Genomic DNA, 20,113 nt, shown 5'->3' with positions numbered 1-20,113 from the left:
CTTACCCGATCTCCCTCCAGAGCCCAGCTCCACAGAACATGACTGGAGTGCTCTTTGGGCTATGACACTTATTGCTCACAGAGATCAAAGGAGGCAAAGACTGACGAAACCATCTAGTCCACCCCACCCTGCCCAATGCAAAATCCTGCCCTAAAGTAGATTCGCCAAGACTTTGCCAAAGTCTGTTTTAAATGACTTGGAGTAAAAGGGCTCCCACTACTTCCCTTAGGAGACCACTCACACTCTAGGAGATCTCAGTGTCAGGCAATGTTTCTTTGATATCAAGCCTGAATGTCCCCTCATTACTCTAGCTATACCCCCAGGATAACCCTGAACAGCTCTGCCTCCTTGGTGTCTACAACCTGCAGATGCTTGTAATCAGTGGTCACACCCCCCACCATACACCCCCACCCCCAATTATCGCTCAGACAAGCTGTGCTGATATTTAGTTCAGTTAATCTTTCGTCCATCTCAATCAGTTCTCTGGAAACTTAATTATTGATCTCTCGTCTCTAACATGGACATCTGCCTGCTGTGGAGACACTTGGAGCTTAAACACAGTGTTCTAGGGGTACTGTCACAGTCAAACACCTGCAACCCCCACCCCTCTGTGCCCTGCACCTACCTATAGCAAAGGAATCCAGGGCATCCAGTGATCCCCTGCTAGTCCCAAAGGCGTCCAGGGCATCGAGCCGTGGCTCTGTGTACGGGAGCAGGTCCAGTGAATCCAGAGAATCCAAGGGGGAGCCACCACTGCCCCCTGTGGGCTCAAAGGCATCCAGGACAGAAGAGGAGAGCTGCTTGGTGGGATCCATCACCAGGCCGAAGGAGGCAGGTGGCAGAGGATGTTGGTTGATCGGGATGTTGGCTGTCACCACAGGGGGCAGCAGAGGGGTTCCGCCTGGAAACACGGGGATCAGCTGGGGCATCTCAGTAGGCAAGTTGGTGGGAATGGTTCCCTGGACCAGAGACTTTGAGAGTTGGGAGGAAAAGGGGGCACAGACAGCATGTTAGAGAAAGGACTGGAGGAAGCGTGTGTCAGAGAGATGGGTGGATGGACAGAGCACACTGCAGCAGCAAGTAAAACAAGGCCTCCCACTCCAGAGTGCACAACGCTTTACTTCAGAGCAATAAGCCAGCCTCTACCCTCCAGGCCCATTTCCACCCCCAAACACTTAAAAGCAGGGGGTGAAAGGGGGCAAGGTGCTAGCTTCATTCCCATGTGGGACTAGCCCCTCCATCTGGATTTATGTATTTCACTCACACCAGGCCACCCAGTGAACCAAGATCTAAGATGGGCTCCTGAGAGACACACAAGCCAGCGATGGGAAGAAAGAAAGTGACCGAGCACACACTGCCAGAGGGACACGCAACGGTGAGGAGAGAGAGAATGAACATGCTCTAAAAGGATTAACTCAGAACACGACCGGAGCTCTTACTAGAGGGTACTGTGACCCGTCAGCCAGGGAATCCAGAAGAGAGTCCAGTTCTTCCCCAATGACCTCCCCATCTGTGAAGTCCTCCACACTCTCGGGCACAGGCAGGGATACGCAATCCGGAGAATGGAGCAGTGTGGCGGCAGGGAGAGAGGTGGGCAGGCCCTTTGCATCCATGTCAGAGGCTGAAAGGGCTGCGCCCTCGCTCACAGGAATAGAGGTGGCGAGGGGAGCAGGGATGCACTGCAGGTCCATGGAGAAGTCTGCGGGGTGGGACGGGGACACAAAGCCAGTCACATGGCACCTGGGGGTGAGCTGAGCGTGGCTTGGCCAAAGAACACAAGACGTACAACTTAGTTGAACCTCAAGCCCCAAGCAGATGAAACCCTTTACAGACTGGTGGCTCCAGTTTCAGAGATTCTTGGCCTTTGGTTTTTGTCTCAGACCTCCCAAAGGCCTTCGCAGAATGTCTCGTGAATAGCCAGACAATGCTCACCTCCCATGATGATGCCTGGGAAGTGTCTGCAGGCCAAATCTTAGTCTCACTGAAGTCAATGGCAAAACTGCTATTGAATTCAGTGATGTCCAGTCCTGGCCCCATGAGTCCAGAGTCCTATACCCCACTGTCCGGTGGTTTTTAAATGCTTCTAAACTGCCTCCTCCTGCAGAGCTCAGTTGTCCTCCTAGCACCTCTGCTCCTTGCAGCGCCTGTGCCCCTCACTAAAACCCACTTCCCCACAGGCTCTTTAAGTTTTGAGCTTCCCTGGTGGGGAAGGGAGGGACACACACAAACCCTGACTGGGGAGGGGAGCAGGGTAAGGAAGCCCAGACAAGCCTCCCAAAGATCATACAGAATACTGGGTCCCCAACAAACATTAGAAGACTCACCAGATGCCCTTGCCAGAGTGGTGCCTCACTCCTGAGTACCCCTCCCTTCAATGTCTCCAAGAGACAGGCTTCCTGCCTTAAAGATCTTTACTGCATTACTGAGGCTTCCCTCACTAGTTTTAGGGGCAAGGGGAGGGAAGGGGGGGGAGAAGAGACAACTTTCCCTACAGCTTCCTTCACCCTCTGGCCCAGTGTTCTGACTATTTGAAAATGAGGCAATTCCGCCCCCACCCCCACAATACTCTGTTAAGGTGGCAAGCATACGTTGGTCATCTGAGCACGCTTTATCCTGCAAAACTGTTAGAGTTTGAAAAGAAACAATCCAAACGTTAGACCCCCCAGAAGATGCAGAGTTACACATGTAAGTCTCAAACCAGGCACCCAAACTACCTTCATTCTGCCCCGTAGCGATGCCCTGAAAAGAAAAAAAATCAGAAAAATACTACCACCTTCTCCATCCTCTACTAAAGAGTTCCATGTTCAGAGATTCCAAGGCCAGAAGGACCACTGTGATCATCTAGTCTGACCTCCTGTATAACACAGGCCATAGAACCTCCCCAAAAACGTTATCAGCAACCCCAAAACTAGAACGCCTTCATCTCAACTGATTAGTGATTGGGCTGCTTTATGGACTTCCACATATGCCAACTCCTGATCAGACAAATAGCAAAGCGAAAGCAATCATTCCTCACTCTGCATTAACAGCCCAATTCTGTGACGTACTGAAGGCTCATAAGAGACGCTCATCACCTCACAGGTCTGGGTCTTATGATTCCATGTGATAGTCAATTATTCAAGAGTCATTAAGCACAGAGCTAATGTGTTTCCACATGCAAACTTCATACACCCAGATCATAAAATGGGGCCCTTTACCAGGGCCCAGCAATAGTTAGTGCAGTGACAAAGCTTCACACCTAGTATTGCAGACATTTATGCAAGGAACAAATAAAAACCAATGTGCTGTGGAGCATGGTTTTCAATACGCTGTTAAGAAGGGTGGGTGTTGGGCTGGCATTTCTACGGGAGATAGAGTTACGGTAGTTTAGTCCCTGGCAGGAAGACAGCAACCTTGCAACTTTCACTCTGCATTTCCTGGGGTTCTAAACATATAAGGCTCCAATTCTAATGCTCTTGGAGGGTAGCGTGTATTCAAAGCACGGCTCTGTGTCTACCGTCTTAACTTTAAAGTTGTTTTCTTTGGGAACATACAAAAGAATCACATTTGTTCAAACCCAGCTTTAGAGCTGAAAATAGGTTACGTCCCATGTGTTTGTAATTTGCATGAATTAGTCCCCATTTATCCAAAAATATGATATGTCCCTTGTTCTGCTTGGATAGCTAGAGTTCAATTGTACAAGGTTCTCCTAGTAAGTGCCTCTTGACCTGGTTTTCCCCTCTGTCAGTGTCTTAATAGTTCACTGAGGATTCTGAAGAAGTGAAGAGAAACCAATATAAAGAACAGCACCTCCATACATTCCTGCTCCCCACCACCTCCTGCCCCCATCCCCGCTAGGCTGGTCTCTTCCAGTCTCCAAAGTCAGGAAACTCAAAAGAGGTCCAAATGAAGACAAAGCAACTATTAGTCCACCCAACCCGGGCAGGTGCCTTATTGCTGCCATGAGAAACAGAAAGGAGAAAGCTTTACCTGTTTCAATATCATCTATGGAGCCCAACCCATTGGAAGTCATCTGCAAGGCAGGGAGAAGGAGAAGAACAACTCATCACTACAAAGACATCTTTTGAAAGGTGTTAGTGCTTCATAGCCCCAAATCTCCCCTCCCAAATATCTTCAGTGCAGGCTGCTGCTGCTTCCCTCCTCTCCCCCCACCCCCGCCTTTCAGTGCTGGAACAATTTAACTGATGTACTTTCAGACCACTATTCCACCTAGCCTGGTATTTCACCTTCAGCAGTGACCAAAACCTGCATTCCTCTGAAGTAACAAACCCCCATAATACCTGACCTTCTCAGTAATTCTGAACATGGGATTGCATGTGGGTGAGAATATTCCTTCCTGATTCCCAGAGCCAATCAGCTAGCCCCACAAAGCATGAGATCTGATTAGTTTTATCTTACATAACTAGCCTTTCTGAGCTTACATATCTTTCCATTTAATAAACCACTAATTTTTACAGCAAGACTAAAAACAGGAAAAGGTTCCCACCAAAACAACTGCTGACTGTGAGCCCTAGGCAAGGAATAAATAGGCAACTTTACAGAAGTATGAATGGTGCTGCTGGGAATAATTTTCCTAATAATTTCACTAGGCCTACCATGACTCCATTTCCACACAAACATTCCTGTATTAGTCCAAAGGCCACTTGGTGTTAGTTATATCCAAAATACAAATATAAGCAAATATACCTATATTCTATACTCCAGCAACAGTACAGTTTTAAGTATTTTGGCCAAACAGGCTCCGGCTCGGGAAGACACCTTCCCATCATGGCATCACTCTGACACAGAACCCCTAGAAAACCTTGCCTTTTATGCACTCTAACAAACGAGTGATGTCATTGCTGGTTACCAGACCTTGGCCAAGGCCAGATGAAGCAGCTTAGAGCCGAGCTCTATCCTCTGCTCTGGTCAAGACAAGATTAATGACTGGGCCTCTTTCCTCAAGGTTTTCTTATCTCATTTTACCATATTCCTAAACTAAGCATTTCTTTATAATCAATTCAACCAATCATTTACTGCACCTGGTACCCAAATAATAATATTTTAAAAATTTCTATGACCTCAGACCAAACCTTAAATAAGATAACACAAGTAGTTTAAGGGTCACCACAAGTTTAACACAAACAACTCTTCCTTCTCATGATCTGACTCTCTTTAAAAATCACAGGCTTTGGGCCTATTCCTTATGCTAAGATTGAAACTCAAGTTAAAGCCACAGTTCACCCTAATGTGAGCCTATAGTCCAACAGTGCAAACACATTTTTCTTCCTACTTTTAGTTAAAAATGACAGACGTCAGTATGACAAATATTAGAGATTACACATTTGCAACTTCATCAGTTACAACTTCAGCTTTTGCAGTGTTCTAATTTTCCATAAAAGGGAACATTTTCAATGGAAGAAGATTATGGGCGGCTACAAGAAATGATCCAAGGCTGATTCTCATTGCTAGACAGATATTAAGGCAAGTCACCCAGCAATGTAAACTTAAAAGATACTAGAGCAGTACAATTTGAAGGGATTTTTAGGTTCTTTTAAAAAGGGACAATGTCAAATTGTGCTAGGCCCCAAATTTAAGAGCCTAAAACGATTGTTAAATATTTTTTTAAAAAATATGAAGCGTTTTAATGAAATCTCTTAAAAACCTGCAATGAAACCAGCGATCTGATTATTTTTCATTCTGTGCTTGTACAGTGCCTAGCACAATGGGGTCCTGGTCCATGACTGGAGCTCCTAGGTGCTACGGTAATACAAAAAAGAGTAAATAATAAATTAAGCAATATTTAAATTGGCACACTTCACTCAGCTTGGACAGTGAAATCCCCCAGTCTAGTTTCATTTTTTAAGTTTCTTCATCTGTTTCACTTCCTGTTCTTGCATATTAGCACTTTGTAATTGTACCAGAACCAGAGAAGGAAACAGAAAGTGAAGTCATCCAGTCTAGATAAGTGAAATGTAAGCTTTGACAGTGAAAAGCAAAATTAAAGTCGAAAAATTCTTAATCTAATAATTTAATCAGCATTGCAGCAAATGGAAATATTTAAAAAAAATTATTTTCTTGACATTGTTCCTTGAAAAGGGAAAAATAGATAAACACTGATCCTTTATTCCTAAAAGATGGTAATAAACTTGCATGATATAAAATATAGAAACTCTCATGTAAAATAATGTACGGGACATTGAGAAAGTCAGACAGGAACTGTACCTGATTTGCTAAGCTGGCTGATGTGCCATTACTGAGTAGAGAGAAAGTTTCCAATTCCTGCTGCAAGGAAGAGAGAGATTTCATGACACAGGGATTCCTTGAACTCCTGCAAATTAGGTAGTGACTGATTGTATCTTGTCAGCCACTGCTATCCAACAGTACACTTCCCTATCAGGCATTCTCTACAACCACAAACCATAGGGAGAGAAATCAGGACTGCCTGCTTTTCCTCAGTGTGCACCAATCATCCCAAAATTCATGTGATTGCCCCTGAAGCCTGTTGCTTGAAGGATTATGAAAGAGCCCCAGATTCAGTCCAGCCATCCTGGCGCAAAATGCACATCGATGCAAAAGCCTGGTGCGAAAACACCCCTGTTGCAATGCTGCATAAGGAGATAGTAAGTTTGAACCCCACTCCACGACAGACATTCAGCCTTGTAATTTAAAAAATTAGTTGTGGAGTGCATTAAAGCATTGGAATGAAAAACAGAAGCTAGAGCAAGCTGTAGCAAAATGCTACCAAAATGTTTCAATTAATTAAAAAAGGGAGTCTTGTGTTTTGCTTGCATAGACACAGTTTAGACTCATCTCTATGGAGTAACGAGGTAGAGGGAAAAGTGCAGAGGGCCAATGGGGTGAGTAAGTATGGAAAGTATTTCAGGGAAAGTTTCCCTTCTCTCAAGATTCAATAATTACAACATTTTTAGAGATCTAGCAAGTGGAGGATTTTCCTCTAATCCAACACCACTTATTATTCTGCATTTCAAAACACGCAGACTTGATATTTATATAGCATCAATTACCCAAAAGCTCTTTGCCAACTACTACAAATCACTTCACTTAGCACTGAAATGCAGCCACTTCTCAGCTGGAATCTACCAGCTGTTTAACACTGCACAGCAAGGTTACACAAGAGTTAGAGACAGGAACTGAAGAAGCATGTTGCATCTAAATAAAACTGCAGAGAGGAATTTGAGGGACCAGAATGTCAATCACTCAAGCTGGAATTCAGCCAGAGCCTTGGGGCTAACATTCCTATTCTTGAGAATTGTGTCACAGGAGCGTCAGTGACCAGAAGTGATTTTGCCTTATCTAAAGGACAGCCATAGCAGTAGCTCAGCACCCCCTCAGCACAATCCTGGGGTGTACATTTCATGCTGATAGAGAGAACAATGCTCCATATTGAACCACCACATCCATTTATTGCAGCACTAGGGTTTTCCTTAGAGCAGTGATTCTCAAACTTCATTGCAATGGGACCCCCGCCTTCTGACAAAAAAATAAAAAATTACTACACGACCCCAGGAGGGGGGACCGAAGTCTGAGCCTGGTCAACCCCTGCCACTCTGGGGGAGGGGAGGCAAAGCCCCACTGCCCAGGGGAGCGGTGGGGGGAACGCAAAGCCAAAGCCCAAGGGCTTCAGCCCCAGGCAGGGGGCCTGTAATCTCAGCCCCACTGCCCAAGACTGAAGCCCTCGGGCTTCAGCCCCAGAGTATGGGACTCGGGCTTTGGCTTCGACCCCTTGCCCCAACAAGTCTAAGCCAGCCTGGCGACCCCATTAAAATGGGGTCACAATCCACTTTGAGGTCCTGACCCAGTTTGAGAACTGCTACCTTAGAGCTATCCCCTCAAACAACGTCCAGGCTCCATTCTGCTTAGCTTAGGATATATGAGATTGTGCACCAAGCCAAGATGCTTATGGCTGCAAGCCGGAAATGCACCTGCAGGGGTGCTGAAGGCCAGGACTGAAGAATGATTGGCAGATCTGGGGGTGGGGCATTCCCAGGAGCGGAATAGCAGGAGGTGCTGAAGGCTATACTTATGGCAATGCAGCCGCTCAGAATCAGTAGCCTGTACAGAAACATATCAGTGGACTCCAAAGGACAGTCTAGAAAGAGTCATACCTGAGGCCTCTTATACGCTTTCCGAACCCTTAAACCCAGCTTCTGTGCGAGCTCCTGACCAAGCTGCGTAACGCTCTCATCCTAGGGAAAATGTAATTCAAGGACATTGTCATTTTAAAGCATGTGGTTTTATTTTCCTGCACATACAATAACCAACCAGAATCAGACCACAAGTTACACAAACAGACTACACAGACTGAATTACATGCTAGTATTCTTATTGGTATGCAAGTCGAGAGGTAGTCAATTGCAGACTCCATTCCAGGAGAGGCCGTGCAGATTTAAGATGTCATTCTGCCCTGCAGAGATACAAAGCTGTGGAAACGGAGAGGCAAACAATGTATCGAGTCTCCAAATGCAGGGCTAGTGATCCTTACTGACACAAGGGCAGGACCTTCAACCCCGCTCCCTCTCTCCAGTCCCAGGATCTGGGTGGGAGCACTGGTTCAGAGGCACCTTTGACTTTCCACACTCTCTGCTGCACTGAGCTCTGCTAATGATTTAGCTCATCACATCCAGTCTGCATTCACTTTCTCAGTTCCTCTTTAAAAAAGTTTCCAATGTACCAAACACATAGACGCTACTTCCTGGAACTACACAATCCACAACGTAAATTCAGCCAATCACTGCCCCTCTCTCCTGTTAGAGTCCACCCTATTAACCCACAGCACTAGGTCACTCCCAGCATCTGCTCCTGCTACCATGTCACTCAGCACCGTTGGCGGGAGGCCCATGACCACACTGCATCCCCCACTACAGTTTCGTTCTCTCCTCCTTCAACTCTGTCATCTCCCTGGCCAAACAAAAACAGGTTTCCTCCATCACCAAGTCCCACGAGCACAATCCCCAACACTTATTTTCACCCTCTGACTGCCTCCTTCAGCCTCATGTTCCCCATCCTTTCTTCCCTCCTTGCAAAGTATTTGGTTAACTTCGTCACATGAAAAAAATCAACTAAATCCTCTATGATTCGCCCCCTGCCTGGTTCCCTTCAAACATCTTCTCCCTCATCACCAAACTTCAAATTTTGAAGTCTGCTGCCTTCTCTCCACCACTAACCCCTCCACCTGCCCCAGTGAGTCCACTGATGCTTGGCTCTTTACCTACGTTGCCCCCCTTGCTCCTCCCCCTCCTTCTCAACCTCTCCCCAGCCTTTGGCTCCTCCCCCTCACAAATACTAGTGTGCCCTGGTTTCCCCTCTCTTTAGGGCACGATCCTTCAACCAGACCTGTCTCTCCAACTACTGCCCTGTCGCCATCCTCGCCGTCTCTGAACCCACTGAGCACAATCTAAAACCAACGCATTTACTTCCTCTCCTCGGTCTTGGACCCCTTCCAATCTGGCCCCCCACCTCTCCTCTCTACTGAAACTGGTCTCACTAGTGTCTCCAACAACCCCTTCCTGGCCAAACCTCAGGGCCACCAACTCTGTGCCACTTTTGATACTGTCCATTACCCTCCCCTTCTTGGCATCTTATCCTCTCTGCGTTTTTGAGATACCACTGTCTCCTGGTTCTCCTTCTATCTCTCTGTCCATTCCCTCAGCTTCTCTTTCAGTGGGCCCACCTCCTCCCCTCTCCCACTCACAGTGGGGGTTCCCCAGGCCTCTGTCCGTGGCCCAGAGACAGGATGTAAAGTGAGGACAGCACAGGGCCAGCTCGTTTGCTTACTCCGCTTCTCAACCTGTCTGTGACATCTCCTCTTGGACGTCCCATCTTCAGTTAAATATGTGGTCAAAACTGAACTTCTCTCTCCTCACAAACCTCCTCCACTTTCCCATCCTTAACTCTGTCAACCACACCACGCTGTCACTGTCACTCAGGCCTGCAATTTGAGGGTTTCTTTTGTACCCTCCCACTCTGTTGCCACAAATACTCAGGCCATAGCCAAATCCTGCTACTGCTTCCTTCTGAACAGCTCCAAGATCCATCCTTTGTTTTCCCATTTCCCACAGTAAAAACCTCCATTCAGGCCCTCATTACATCCCATCTCGACTACTGCCGCACACTCCTCTCTGATGTTCCAAACACGCACATTGCTCCCTTCAGTCCGTACATAATACGGCTGCTAAAATCATCTCCTTTACTCATCAGTCTGTTTAGTCTCTTCCCTCTTCAGATTCCTCTACCAGCTGCCCATAAGCTATTATAGCAAATTCAATCTGCAGGTCACCACCGTTAAGGCTCTAGAGGACTCTGCCCTGCCCCAATTATCCTCCCTTCTCAAACTCTGCGTTTCCCCCTCAGTCTATCGCAAAAATGCCTCCAGGGCCCACATACATGGGCCCAGCTCCTGACCTTAGCCACAAGGCCCCGACTCTGTCCACGTTTAAGGCTCTCTTAAAGACCCACTTCTGCCATGCTGCCTACACTGAATCTAATGATTTATTTAAACAGTTTAAGGAATACCTATGCCAAATGCCCTAAAAATTCCTTAACATTACAACAACGAGGACCACACAGAAGCATACTATATAGCACCACAGTATTATTTACTGTTATTTAGATTTTAAGCTCTTTGGGGGATAGAACATCTGTTTGTTAAGTAGGTGCACAGGGCCTAGCACAATGGTGCCCTGATCCATGATGCTACAGCGATATAAATAATATCAATATAATCATCATACTGGTAATGTATTAACCACACAAGCCAGCAGCAGGAAATAGCAGAACCAGGTACCAAATTAACTCAGTCAATCACTTGAAGTCTTTAGATAGTCTATAGCTCAAAAAGGAGTTACAGGATTGATGCAGGAATTCCTGGGTGAAGCTCTCTGGCCTGGGTTATACAGGAGGCCAGACTAGATGGTTACAGCAGTCACTTTCTGGCCTTAAAATTTAGGACATCAAAGCAACATTACAGAATCCCAGAAATGTAGAGACTTTGAGAGGTCATCTAGTCCAGCCCCCTGCACTGAGACAGGACCAAGTAAACCTAGACCATCCCTGACAGGTGTTTCTCCAACCTGTTCTTAACAGCCGTCAGGGATAGGCTTCCAATAGGGATGGAATCCCCATTCCAGAGATTTACTATCCTTATAGTTAGGAAAAACTTTTTAATACCTAACCTAAATCTCCCTGGTCACAGATTAAGCCCATTACTTCTTGTCCTACCTTTGGAGGACAGTCAGTCACAGTCCCCTTTATAACAGCCCTTAACATATCTGAGGAGCGTTATCAGGTCCCCCCTCAGTCTCCTTTTCTCATGACTAAACATGCCCCGTTGTTTTTTAACCTTTTCCTCATAGAAAAGGTTAAAAAACCTAAACCTTTTATCATTTTTGTTGATCTCCTTTGGACTTTCTCCAGTTTCTCCACATCCGATGAAGTGAGCTATAGCTCACGAAAGCTTATGCTCAGATAAATTTGTTAGTTTCTAAGGGGCCGCAAGTACTCCTTATCTTTCCTAAAGTGTGGCATCCAGAACTGGACACAATATTGCAGCTGAGGCCTCATCTGTGCCGAGCAGAGCAGAACAGTTACCTCCAGTGTCTTACATGTGACACTTCTGTTAATATACCCACATTAAAGCCCCTTTCACACACTGACACCTCTCACCCCAAGAAACACTGGCCACTGAGGGCCTGAACTCAGCTCTTAATGAGTAAAACGACTGCTATTTATCAGCTAAAACATATTTATGGTGCTCTACTGAGGCTTGGGGGATTAGGAATAGGGTATGTCTACACAAGAAACTTAAGTCGACCTATATTAGGTTGACTTACAGTCAGCACAGTAATTACTGCGGTGGTGCATGTCCACACTTCCCTCCTTGGGTTGGTGGTGCACAGCCTCACCATGAGCTCTTCCACTGACTTAAGAGGGGCACTGCAGAGAGATGAAAGCCTGGTGTCTCAGCTCTGCTTGCAAGTCCCTGGCCAGAGCCCAGCTGCCCTACAGGCTCCTGGACTCCAAGTGGGCTGACTGGGGCTTCTCGCCTCCCCATTCCCTACTGAGAGTGGGGTGGGCTGGAGAAAGAGAGGGGGAAGTCACCCAGAGCTTCTTGCCTCTGGGGAGTGGGATCCAGTGGTCCCAGCTTCTTGGCCCCCTGCATCCGCTAGGAGTCAGGAAGCCCTGTCAATTTCACAGCTACAGCATGGAGCCATGAAATTTGACAAGACAGCCAACATTTCCAGCCGCCCCGCCCGGTTCCCAGCTGGAAGCAGGATCCATTCGTGTCCTGACTCTCCTGCTGTGAACCCGACAAGACAGTCAACAGCTGATGTAAGTAATGCAGTGTCTGCACAGTCACTGCATTGCCCTAAATACACCGACTTAAGCTCTAAGCCTCTTGGTGAAGTCGAGTTCTGATGTCGGTGTAGTAGGGCACTTACACTGACGGGAGCAAGGCTGTAGTGTAGACACTGACATAATTAGGTCAACATAAGCTGCTTTATGTCCATTTAAAACGTGTAGTGTAGACAAGGCATGAATCTCTCTCATCCATGTCTCCAGTTCCCATCTGTCCTAGACTGTCCCACCTGATAGCTGTTCCAACACAGACATGAAGCGAGTTGATGATCTCAGCTCAGTTCCAACTGGGGCAGGCTTTCACATCACAAAGCCATCCCAATGGGAAAGAGGCAGCTTTTTTGTTGGTAGCCTCAGCAGAGATGATTTGGGCTGACAGGGACATGGAGTTGGAACTCCCCAAGAGATGCGATTACTGGGAACGGGTGCGTCGTATAGAACAGCCAGCTTCTCTCTTCCACTACCATCACCATTCACGCTGCACTAGACCGCAGGAAAGGAAAGATGGAAAAGTGCCTCAGAGGCTGGGGTAGACACGCATGTCACACACTTACATGTGGGAGGGACAGCAGGCAGCGGCTATTACATTCGTACGCCTCCTTGTGCCTCCCCAACTCATTTAAGGAGCGGGCTTTGCGGAAGAGGGCACGGATGTTCTCCTTCTCAAGCACCAAAGCCTTCTCGCTGTCTTCCAATGCCTTCTCGTACAAGCCCTGCATGAGACGAAAGAGACCACCTGAGCAGGCAATGGTGTCTGTCACACACTGGAATCCACCTCCTCTCCCTGCGTGAAAGTTCTGCCCAACCATTTACTGCAGTTCACTGGGAACATACATCATCAAAACCCATGAATATAAAAGCAATTGGAGATTAGATTTAATGCAGATTGGGGGTGGGGGGGTAATTATAAGGTTATAAAGGTTACAGAGTCAAGCACTCAAAAGTTAGGAAATGCCAGAATTAAGGGCGTCTGTGTGCATCTTAATTCAGCCCCTTCTGTGTATGCTGTAGTCTTGAATTACATGATCCCATACTACTTTTTCCACAGGTCTTCCTGCACCATTCAGTGCACAGGGTGGGCCAGCTCTAGGGATGAATAAGGGTTGTGTAGTGAAGGGGCCTGCCCCATGTGTTGGGGGGAGTTGGAAGGCATGTAGTAAAAGAGGCAGACAATCGAAGGAAGGGCAAGGATGGTCTCACGGTTAAGGCAGGTGCATGTTGCCGTGGAGAATGGGAGTCTACCCCTCCCTCTGCCACAGAGTTCCTGTGTGACGCTGAGCAAGTCACTTAAACCAGACTTTTTACAGGTGGTCACTACTTATGTATTCCTCATTTTCTGGGTGCCTGAGACCCTGGGGTCCATTTTGGAGAAGTGGTGAGTTGCAACTGAACTCAATGGGAGCCGTGATTTGAACATTAAAAGTGCTATGTAATGCGGAGTACTCTGAAAAAATCAGATCCTAGGCATCTCAAATTAGGCACCCAAAATTAAAGTCAAAAGTTCCACTAATCATCGTGTCTCAGTTCCCCATCTGTAAAAGTGAGATAACACCCCCCCCTCCCATCTTACAGGGGTGTGTTGTGAGAATAAATTTATTAATGGTTGTGAAGCACTCAGATAATGTACTTATGAGCACCACAGAATAGCATATGAGGAAATTAACAACTCTGTCTTCAGAGCCTAGTTTGACTAGTGTGCATTAAATAAGGTCTGGGGCCATTCTCTGATCAATGAGAAGAAAACTAAATATTGAATAGCCGCTCATTCAGTAAGTGCTGCCTGTTCTGTGCTGAGCACCATCCACACTGAATGAGGCAGGGGTTCTGTGGAAAAAATAGTATGTAAACATGTAACTAGAGATTGCATCATAATAGGAGGCACAAGGGGGCCAAATTAAGATCACACAAGCAACTTCTGAATGCTTGACTTTACCACCTCAATTTTTTTTTTTTTAACATGCGTGTGCGTGTGTGTGTGATTTCCTAGGTTTAAAATAAGCAAATCAAATACCATCATATTGATAAATTTCTAACAGCGAGGGTAATTAACCTCTGGAACAATTTACCAAGGATCATGGATTCTCCATCACTGACCATTTTTAAAACATGCTTTGATTTTTTTTTTCAAAGATATGCTCTAGTTCCAATAGAGTTACTTTGGGAGATTTTTATGGTCTATGTTATTCAGGAGGTCAGACTGGATGATCACAGTGGATCCTTCTGATCTTGGCATCTAAGGGTCATCAGCAGAGTTGGAACCTTTAGATTTACCACACAGACCTCCGCCACTTGAGTTAGTGGAGTAACTGGTAGCAGAAGTAGGCTGTCATCCTCTTTGTGTACCAGCACTACAGGGAGATGAGAGACACTGTCAGTGGATTTCACAGATATCTGCTGACAGCAGAGGAATGCCGAGACTCAGGAATCCTAGGTTCCATTTCAGGCTCTGGAGGAGAGTATGATCTAGCAAGCACAGACTTTTCCACCCACTTCCTCCAAGCTTAACCCCTTCTGCGCCTGACCCCTCCAGCCCACACCTGGCCCAGTCCTGTCTCTTTCTCACCCCTGGTTCTTCATCCCAGTCCCATTCTCCGCCCACCTAGCCAGTCCCAGTCTCCACTCCTCATGCTTTTCATCCCAATCTCCTTGCCCAGCCAGTCCTAGTGTCTCCCTCCGGACTCCTTATCTCCCCACACCCCTGCTCAACCAATCCCAGATCCCCCCCCAGATCACTGTCCCTAGTTTCTTTGCTGAAACAGTCTTACTTCCCCCTCCAAGCTCCTCATCTGCATGCTGGCCTCCAGTCATGACCACTCATGTTCCAGTCTCCCTCCCCAAGTTCCTAGTCTAACCACAGCATCAGCCCCACAAGCTTCTCATTCCAGTCTCTTTACCCAGCCAATCTCAGTTCTCCCACTGCACTTCAGCTCCTTGTCAGATCTGTCTCCTCTCCCCCTACAGCTACTTCCCCTCAACCCACTAGTTCACAGTTCAGGTCTACTTGCACAGCCAGTACCAGTCTCCCTCTACCGCAATTTTCAGTCCCAGTTTCCACCCCACCTCACCTGCCTGCAGTCCCAGTCTCCCTCCCATCAGAGTCCTTGTCCCAATCTACTCTCCCTTCCCCACCCCAGGTCTGGCTATTGTCCCCTTTGTATTTGAATCAGTCAGCTTCTTCCACACTGCATGAGACCAGCAGAGGGTGTTCACTGTTAGCATAGGAGAGACAGGCCCCTTGCTCCAGTGCCTGGCTCCAGACTAGCCCATAGCATCAAGGAGCAGTAGCTACAGGTAAAATCCTTCTCAGCCCCAAGATGGAGCATGCTCAGGGCCCTTAGAATCTTGGGGAAATTTGCTAGAAAGTTTAATAATGTCTCAGTTGGGTATGTGCAAACTTAGAATTTTTCAGAGGGTTGAAACTGGGCTGGATTTTCCTAGGGATGGCAAAAGACAACTCCCTGTCACAAAAGCCTCTCACTGCCAAATTAAAGTTCCCGCTCCAAAGCGCGAGATAGCAAGAGCATCTTCAAGAAAAACCTGTCAGAAATTTTGAACATGGGCAAAACATAATTTTTCCCCTCGCCTTGTTCTCAGAAACAGCTGAACCATTTCAGCTGAAGTTTTCCCAAAACATTCAGCCGAAGGCAGACACCCAGTGTGGAAAATTTCAGCCTAAACAGTTAGTTTGGCAAAGTTATAAGCAACTTGAAACAGGATCTTATACTGGGATGGAAGCAACCTTAATAATAGGCACTGCCTACCAGTTCTACCTATAACAACTTTGAAATGGGCTTCTGAAGGGAAGAAATCCTACTGGTTGACTGAAGCCTCTACTGCAAGAGTACTGGTATGACCATATTGGGATCCTGGAAGGGTAACGTTTAAAACCAGTTAGATAGGAATATAGAATATACTACCACACCAGATCACAGCACTGGTCCATCTACTACAATATCCTGCCATACCAGTTCAAACAAATAGTCCACCCAATCCAGCACCCTCTCTCTTACCATACCAGTTTTGGCCACTGGTCTACTTAGTTCAGGATCTTATCTCCACCAACGGTTGATACTTCAGAAGACGGTGGCCCTGAAGCCAGAGGATAAGAAGAGAAAATTTCCCCACAACTGCCTCCATTTTTCATCTTATCTTCAGAGACACTGCAGCTAATAACCCTTCTCTTGACATGTAATGTTTTATTAAATCTATCTTTAGGAGGAGTTATAATGGATGCCAGCAATTTAACTAGGAGGGTACTGGGGGTTCATGGCATACTTTGCTGAGAGAATTATGAAGTTAGAGCTATTAGAAATTTTTTCCATCTGATGATTTGCGGTGTGTGTGTGGGGGGGGGGGGGGGAGGTTGACAGAAAATTAGGTTTTCACTAAACAAAACTTTTGCAAAGTGTCCTATTTCCACATAAAACTTTTTTCCCCCATTGAAAAATTGAACATTTGAAAACCAAAAAATTGATTTTTTTCCCCTCATACAAAAAATGAAATATTTTAGTTCTGAAATCCCTCATGGAAGCTGTGGTTTGGGTACCTCATGCTCCTATACCCCTCTATAGGCTGAGTTCCCAGCCAGACTTCACCTTTCGTGACTCATTGTGGTCATGACACTGCCATGATGCACCACCTCAGCTCCCCTCTTGGTAAGTGGAGGTGTATCATGGGAGATGTAGTCTGACCAGGGAACCTGGTGTATAGAGAATGAGGCCCTTGAACTACAGCTCCCATGAGGTACTACAGCAGTATTCAGAATCAACATATTTCAGTTTTTGGTTGAAATATTTCAAAATTTTCTACGGAAACCCCACACCCACCATGTTCACACCAGATCTAGATTAAATGTATTTTCTCAAGCACAGGAGAAAGAATAATTTACAGAGCAATGCTCCCAAGATTGCATTATCATCATGGAATACTTGAAGGAACTGGCCCTTTATAGCTCAGAACTCCACAGCACCTCAACCTCTCCCCCAGCACTGTGATCTATATTAGTGCACTCTCAAGGCCTGTAAGGGCACCCCCTCACATTTTCTGTCTGGATCTTGTGACACCAATGTCATAATGAGAAGAGTTCAGAGTTTTCTGTATTCCTCCTCAATGCTGGAGAAGTGGACGAGATCAGTTCAAACCCCCATCCTCTGCATGGCCATCTGTTGGGTCTCCCCACTTCCCAATGTTTTTTGTCCAGCTCTTGGGAATGGCTCAGGTAGGTGCTCACCATGGCAAAGTAGCAAGCAGCCCGGTTGACGTGCAGCTTACATAGGAGCTCCACTGGGATGGTCACCTCATCCGAGGCCGCATAATCCGCCACATTCAGCCCTTCTACGTACTGCACCAGTGCCAGCTTGAAGTCCTTCTCCCGGAACAAGTCATTCCCCTCTGCAAAAAGGTTCCGCACCAGCTTCTGTAAAAAGGCCTGGGTGGAAAGAGAATATAAACAGAGTGGAGTGGAGATTCATAGATTCCATGGCCAGAACAGGTCATTGTGATCATCTAGTCTGACCTCCTGTATAACATGCCCAGAAACTGAGAGGGGTTTCCCAACCCCCAATTCATCTTCACGTGTGCCCTCAAATCAAGTCCTCCTGTCAAGAAATTAATTCCCCATCCTCAAACTCCATCCGTCCCCTAGTGGGGAGGCTAATTCAACCAAAACTCCTTCTCTCCTAGGGCTAAGTGCCATCACCCAAATTCCCCCTCTCTTAGAGGTTAACTCCTCCCAGTATTCTTCCCCTTAAAGATCTTCCACTATAGACAAATGGCACTAGACTACTCCCACACATAACTAGCCCCTCTTGGCTCTCAAAAGCAAGGACATTAATTTATAACATCTGTGCAAGAGGGCAACATGTATTGACCAAAAGCCACTGTTATGTGGTTTCAAACGCCTTCAGAAAACAAATCTTAAATTACCTCATAATCTTCTTGGTTTAGGGGTAATGTGGACCTGAGGAGAGAAGAGGAAGGTTTCATGAAACATGGGTCTGTGCAAACACTTGCATCTCTCTCAGCTAAACAAGCAGTCTTTCTGGCTCTGTGTTATGGATCTCATTACGCATTTTACTCCACATTTACTATTGATTACTTGTATCGCTGTTGTGCCAAGAGGGCCAGTTAGAGATCAGTACTCCACCGAGCTAGGCCCCAGATAGCCACAACAGGAGATGGTCACTGCCTCAAAGAGTTTACAATCTGACTAATTTAGGAGACTGCATTTTCATGGCTATTCCCTATGCAAACCAGCTGCTCTAGGGGCTGCATTCAGGCAGCCAGGTTTCAATGTGGGATCAGAACAGATACTGTCATGCTAAAATATTTTTATAAAAGAACATAAATTTTTTAAGAGAATATGGTACCAGTGAAAGATGTTGGACTGGTAGGTCCCAGAACACTGAATCCCTCTGTTTAGCCACGGAACAAGTAAGGCCCAGAGCGCAGCAAGTTGCTTCCATGCTTCCCCTGACAAAGGGTCTAAACCAGAGGTTCTCAGGACAAAATTTTTGGTGGCCTCAGAGTGCGGCCACCAACTCTTGGCAGTGGCCGCTCTCACACTTTCCCCTAAAATATTTAATTAGCTTTAGGACAACCAAATAAATATACACGTCCAAATCATTGTAATTTATTTATTGCTAGCTAGTAAGTCTGTTGTGAAAAGTGATATTAACATACATACAAGTATCACTTTTCACAGAGATTTATTCAGCTCTGGCAAGCCAGTGACAGATTAAGCCCTGGATGAGGGGCCAAGGGAGGCAGCGGGGGGCCAGAGCCTGAAGCCCAGCTGCTGGAGTCTGGGGCCTGCTGCTGCACAGTCGGAGCCCAGAACTGGACCCTGAAGCCCCTCACCCACCCACCCCACCGCCGCAGGGCTGAACCCCAAAGCCTGAGATCCACCATCCATGGGAAGGTGGAGAACTGCTCCTCCAGCGTTGTGCCCCAGGGCCCAACCCCCTTGTCTCCAGAGGGCAACAGGGCCCCAGCAACCAACACCAGGGCAGGGCATCCAGGAGCAACAGGGTGGGGGAGTGGCTGCTACTTTGCCCCACCCCCACCCCCAGCCCAGGAGGCTGTGGCCACAAGAAAAGTGCATGGTGGCCACATTTGAGCAACGCTGGTCTAAACCCTCCCCTGGAGGGAGCACCTCACAGGAGCTCTGGCTCCATAGGCCATCAATCCTTGCCTTTTCTGCAGAGACCACCAGCCAGGGAGCCAGTAGTGCTGGGTGGCTTCTGTGGTGAGAACACATGTACCACAACAGGACTGAGACCACGCCATTTCATACGGACCACCAAACAGCAGTCTGACGGTAAGGACTTTTGGTCACTTTCAAGATGGGGCCAGACTAGAACAAGTGACCCAGAGGTGAAAGACTCCATATCCCAAACCCAATCTTGAGATCATCCAGTCACCTTCAATAAAGTGTCTTTTAACCATCACAAGATAAGCCATGTTCCTTCCCCTTGATCAATGCACCAAAGCCCAGATCCACAGCGTTTCTTTTCTTCAGGGAAGAGAATGCCAAGCCCCGCAAAAAGCCTTTCACTTTCCCCATACCTTTCTAACCCCTGTCTACTCTCGGAACACTACATCATAATCATCTCACTAGCCAGATACACCAGACTCTCTTTCTAGAGCTCATCAGTTATTGCACCTTAAAATCAGGCAGAAGAATTTTCATGGACTTAAGTAAAGTGTGTGGGGGCGGTGGATGTGGCCCCATCATCATCAGGCCACTAAAATTTGA

The 20,113-nt window shown here is 46.8% G+C and overlaps 1 protein-coding gene across 5 annotated transcripts in view; it reads right to left on the bottom strand.

Moving 5' to 3' along the window:
• Positions 1-20,113, bottom strand: part of ZC3H7B (zinc finger CCCH-type containing 7B) — a 69,559-nt gene that overhangs the window by 37,096 nt on the left and 12,350 nt on the right. For 2 of the 5 annotated variants that reach the window (XM_075124200.1, XM_075124201.1), the window contains exons 3-10: positions 18,283-18,316; positions 17,588-17,785; positions 12,912-13,070; positions 8,109-8,189; positions 6,205-6,264; positions 3,970-4,012; positions 1,440-1,699; positions 626-971 (exon numbers count right to left, since the gene is read on the bottom strand). In XM_075124200.1, coding sequence (XP_074980301.1) covers positions 626-971; positions 1,440-1,699; positions 3,970-4,012; positions 6,205-6,264; positions 8,109-8,189; positions 12,912-13,070; positions 17,588-17,785; positions 18,283-18,316 — 1,181 coding nt within the window. The remainder of the gene's footprint in view (positions 1-625; positions 972-1,439; positions 1,700-3,969; positions 4,013-6,204; positions 6,265-8,108; positions 8,190-12,911; positions 13,071-17,587; positions 17,786-18,282; positions 18,317-20,113) is intronic. The other 3 variants (XM_048835098.2, XM_075124203.1, XM_075124202.1) reach the window with 2 other exon arrangements.

Source organism: Caretta caretta, chromosome 1 (assembly GCF_965140235.1).
Source record: "Caretta caretta isolate rCarCar2 chromosome 1, rCarCar1.hap1, whole genome shotgun sequence".
NCBI classification, from domain to species: domain Eukaryota; kingdom Metazoa; phylum Chordata; order Testudines; family Cheloniidae; genus Caretta; species Caretta caretta.
The sequence above is the reverse complement of the archived record's forward strand: the minus strand, read 5'-3'. Positions and strand labels throughout refer to the sequence as shown.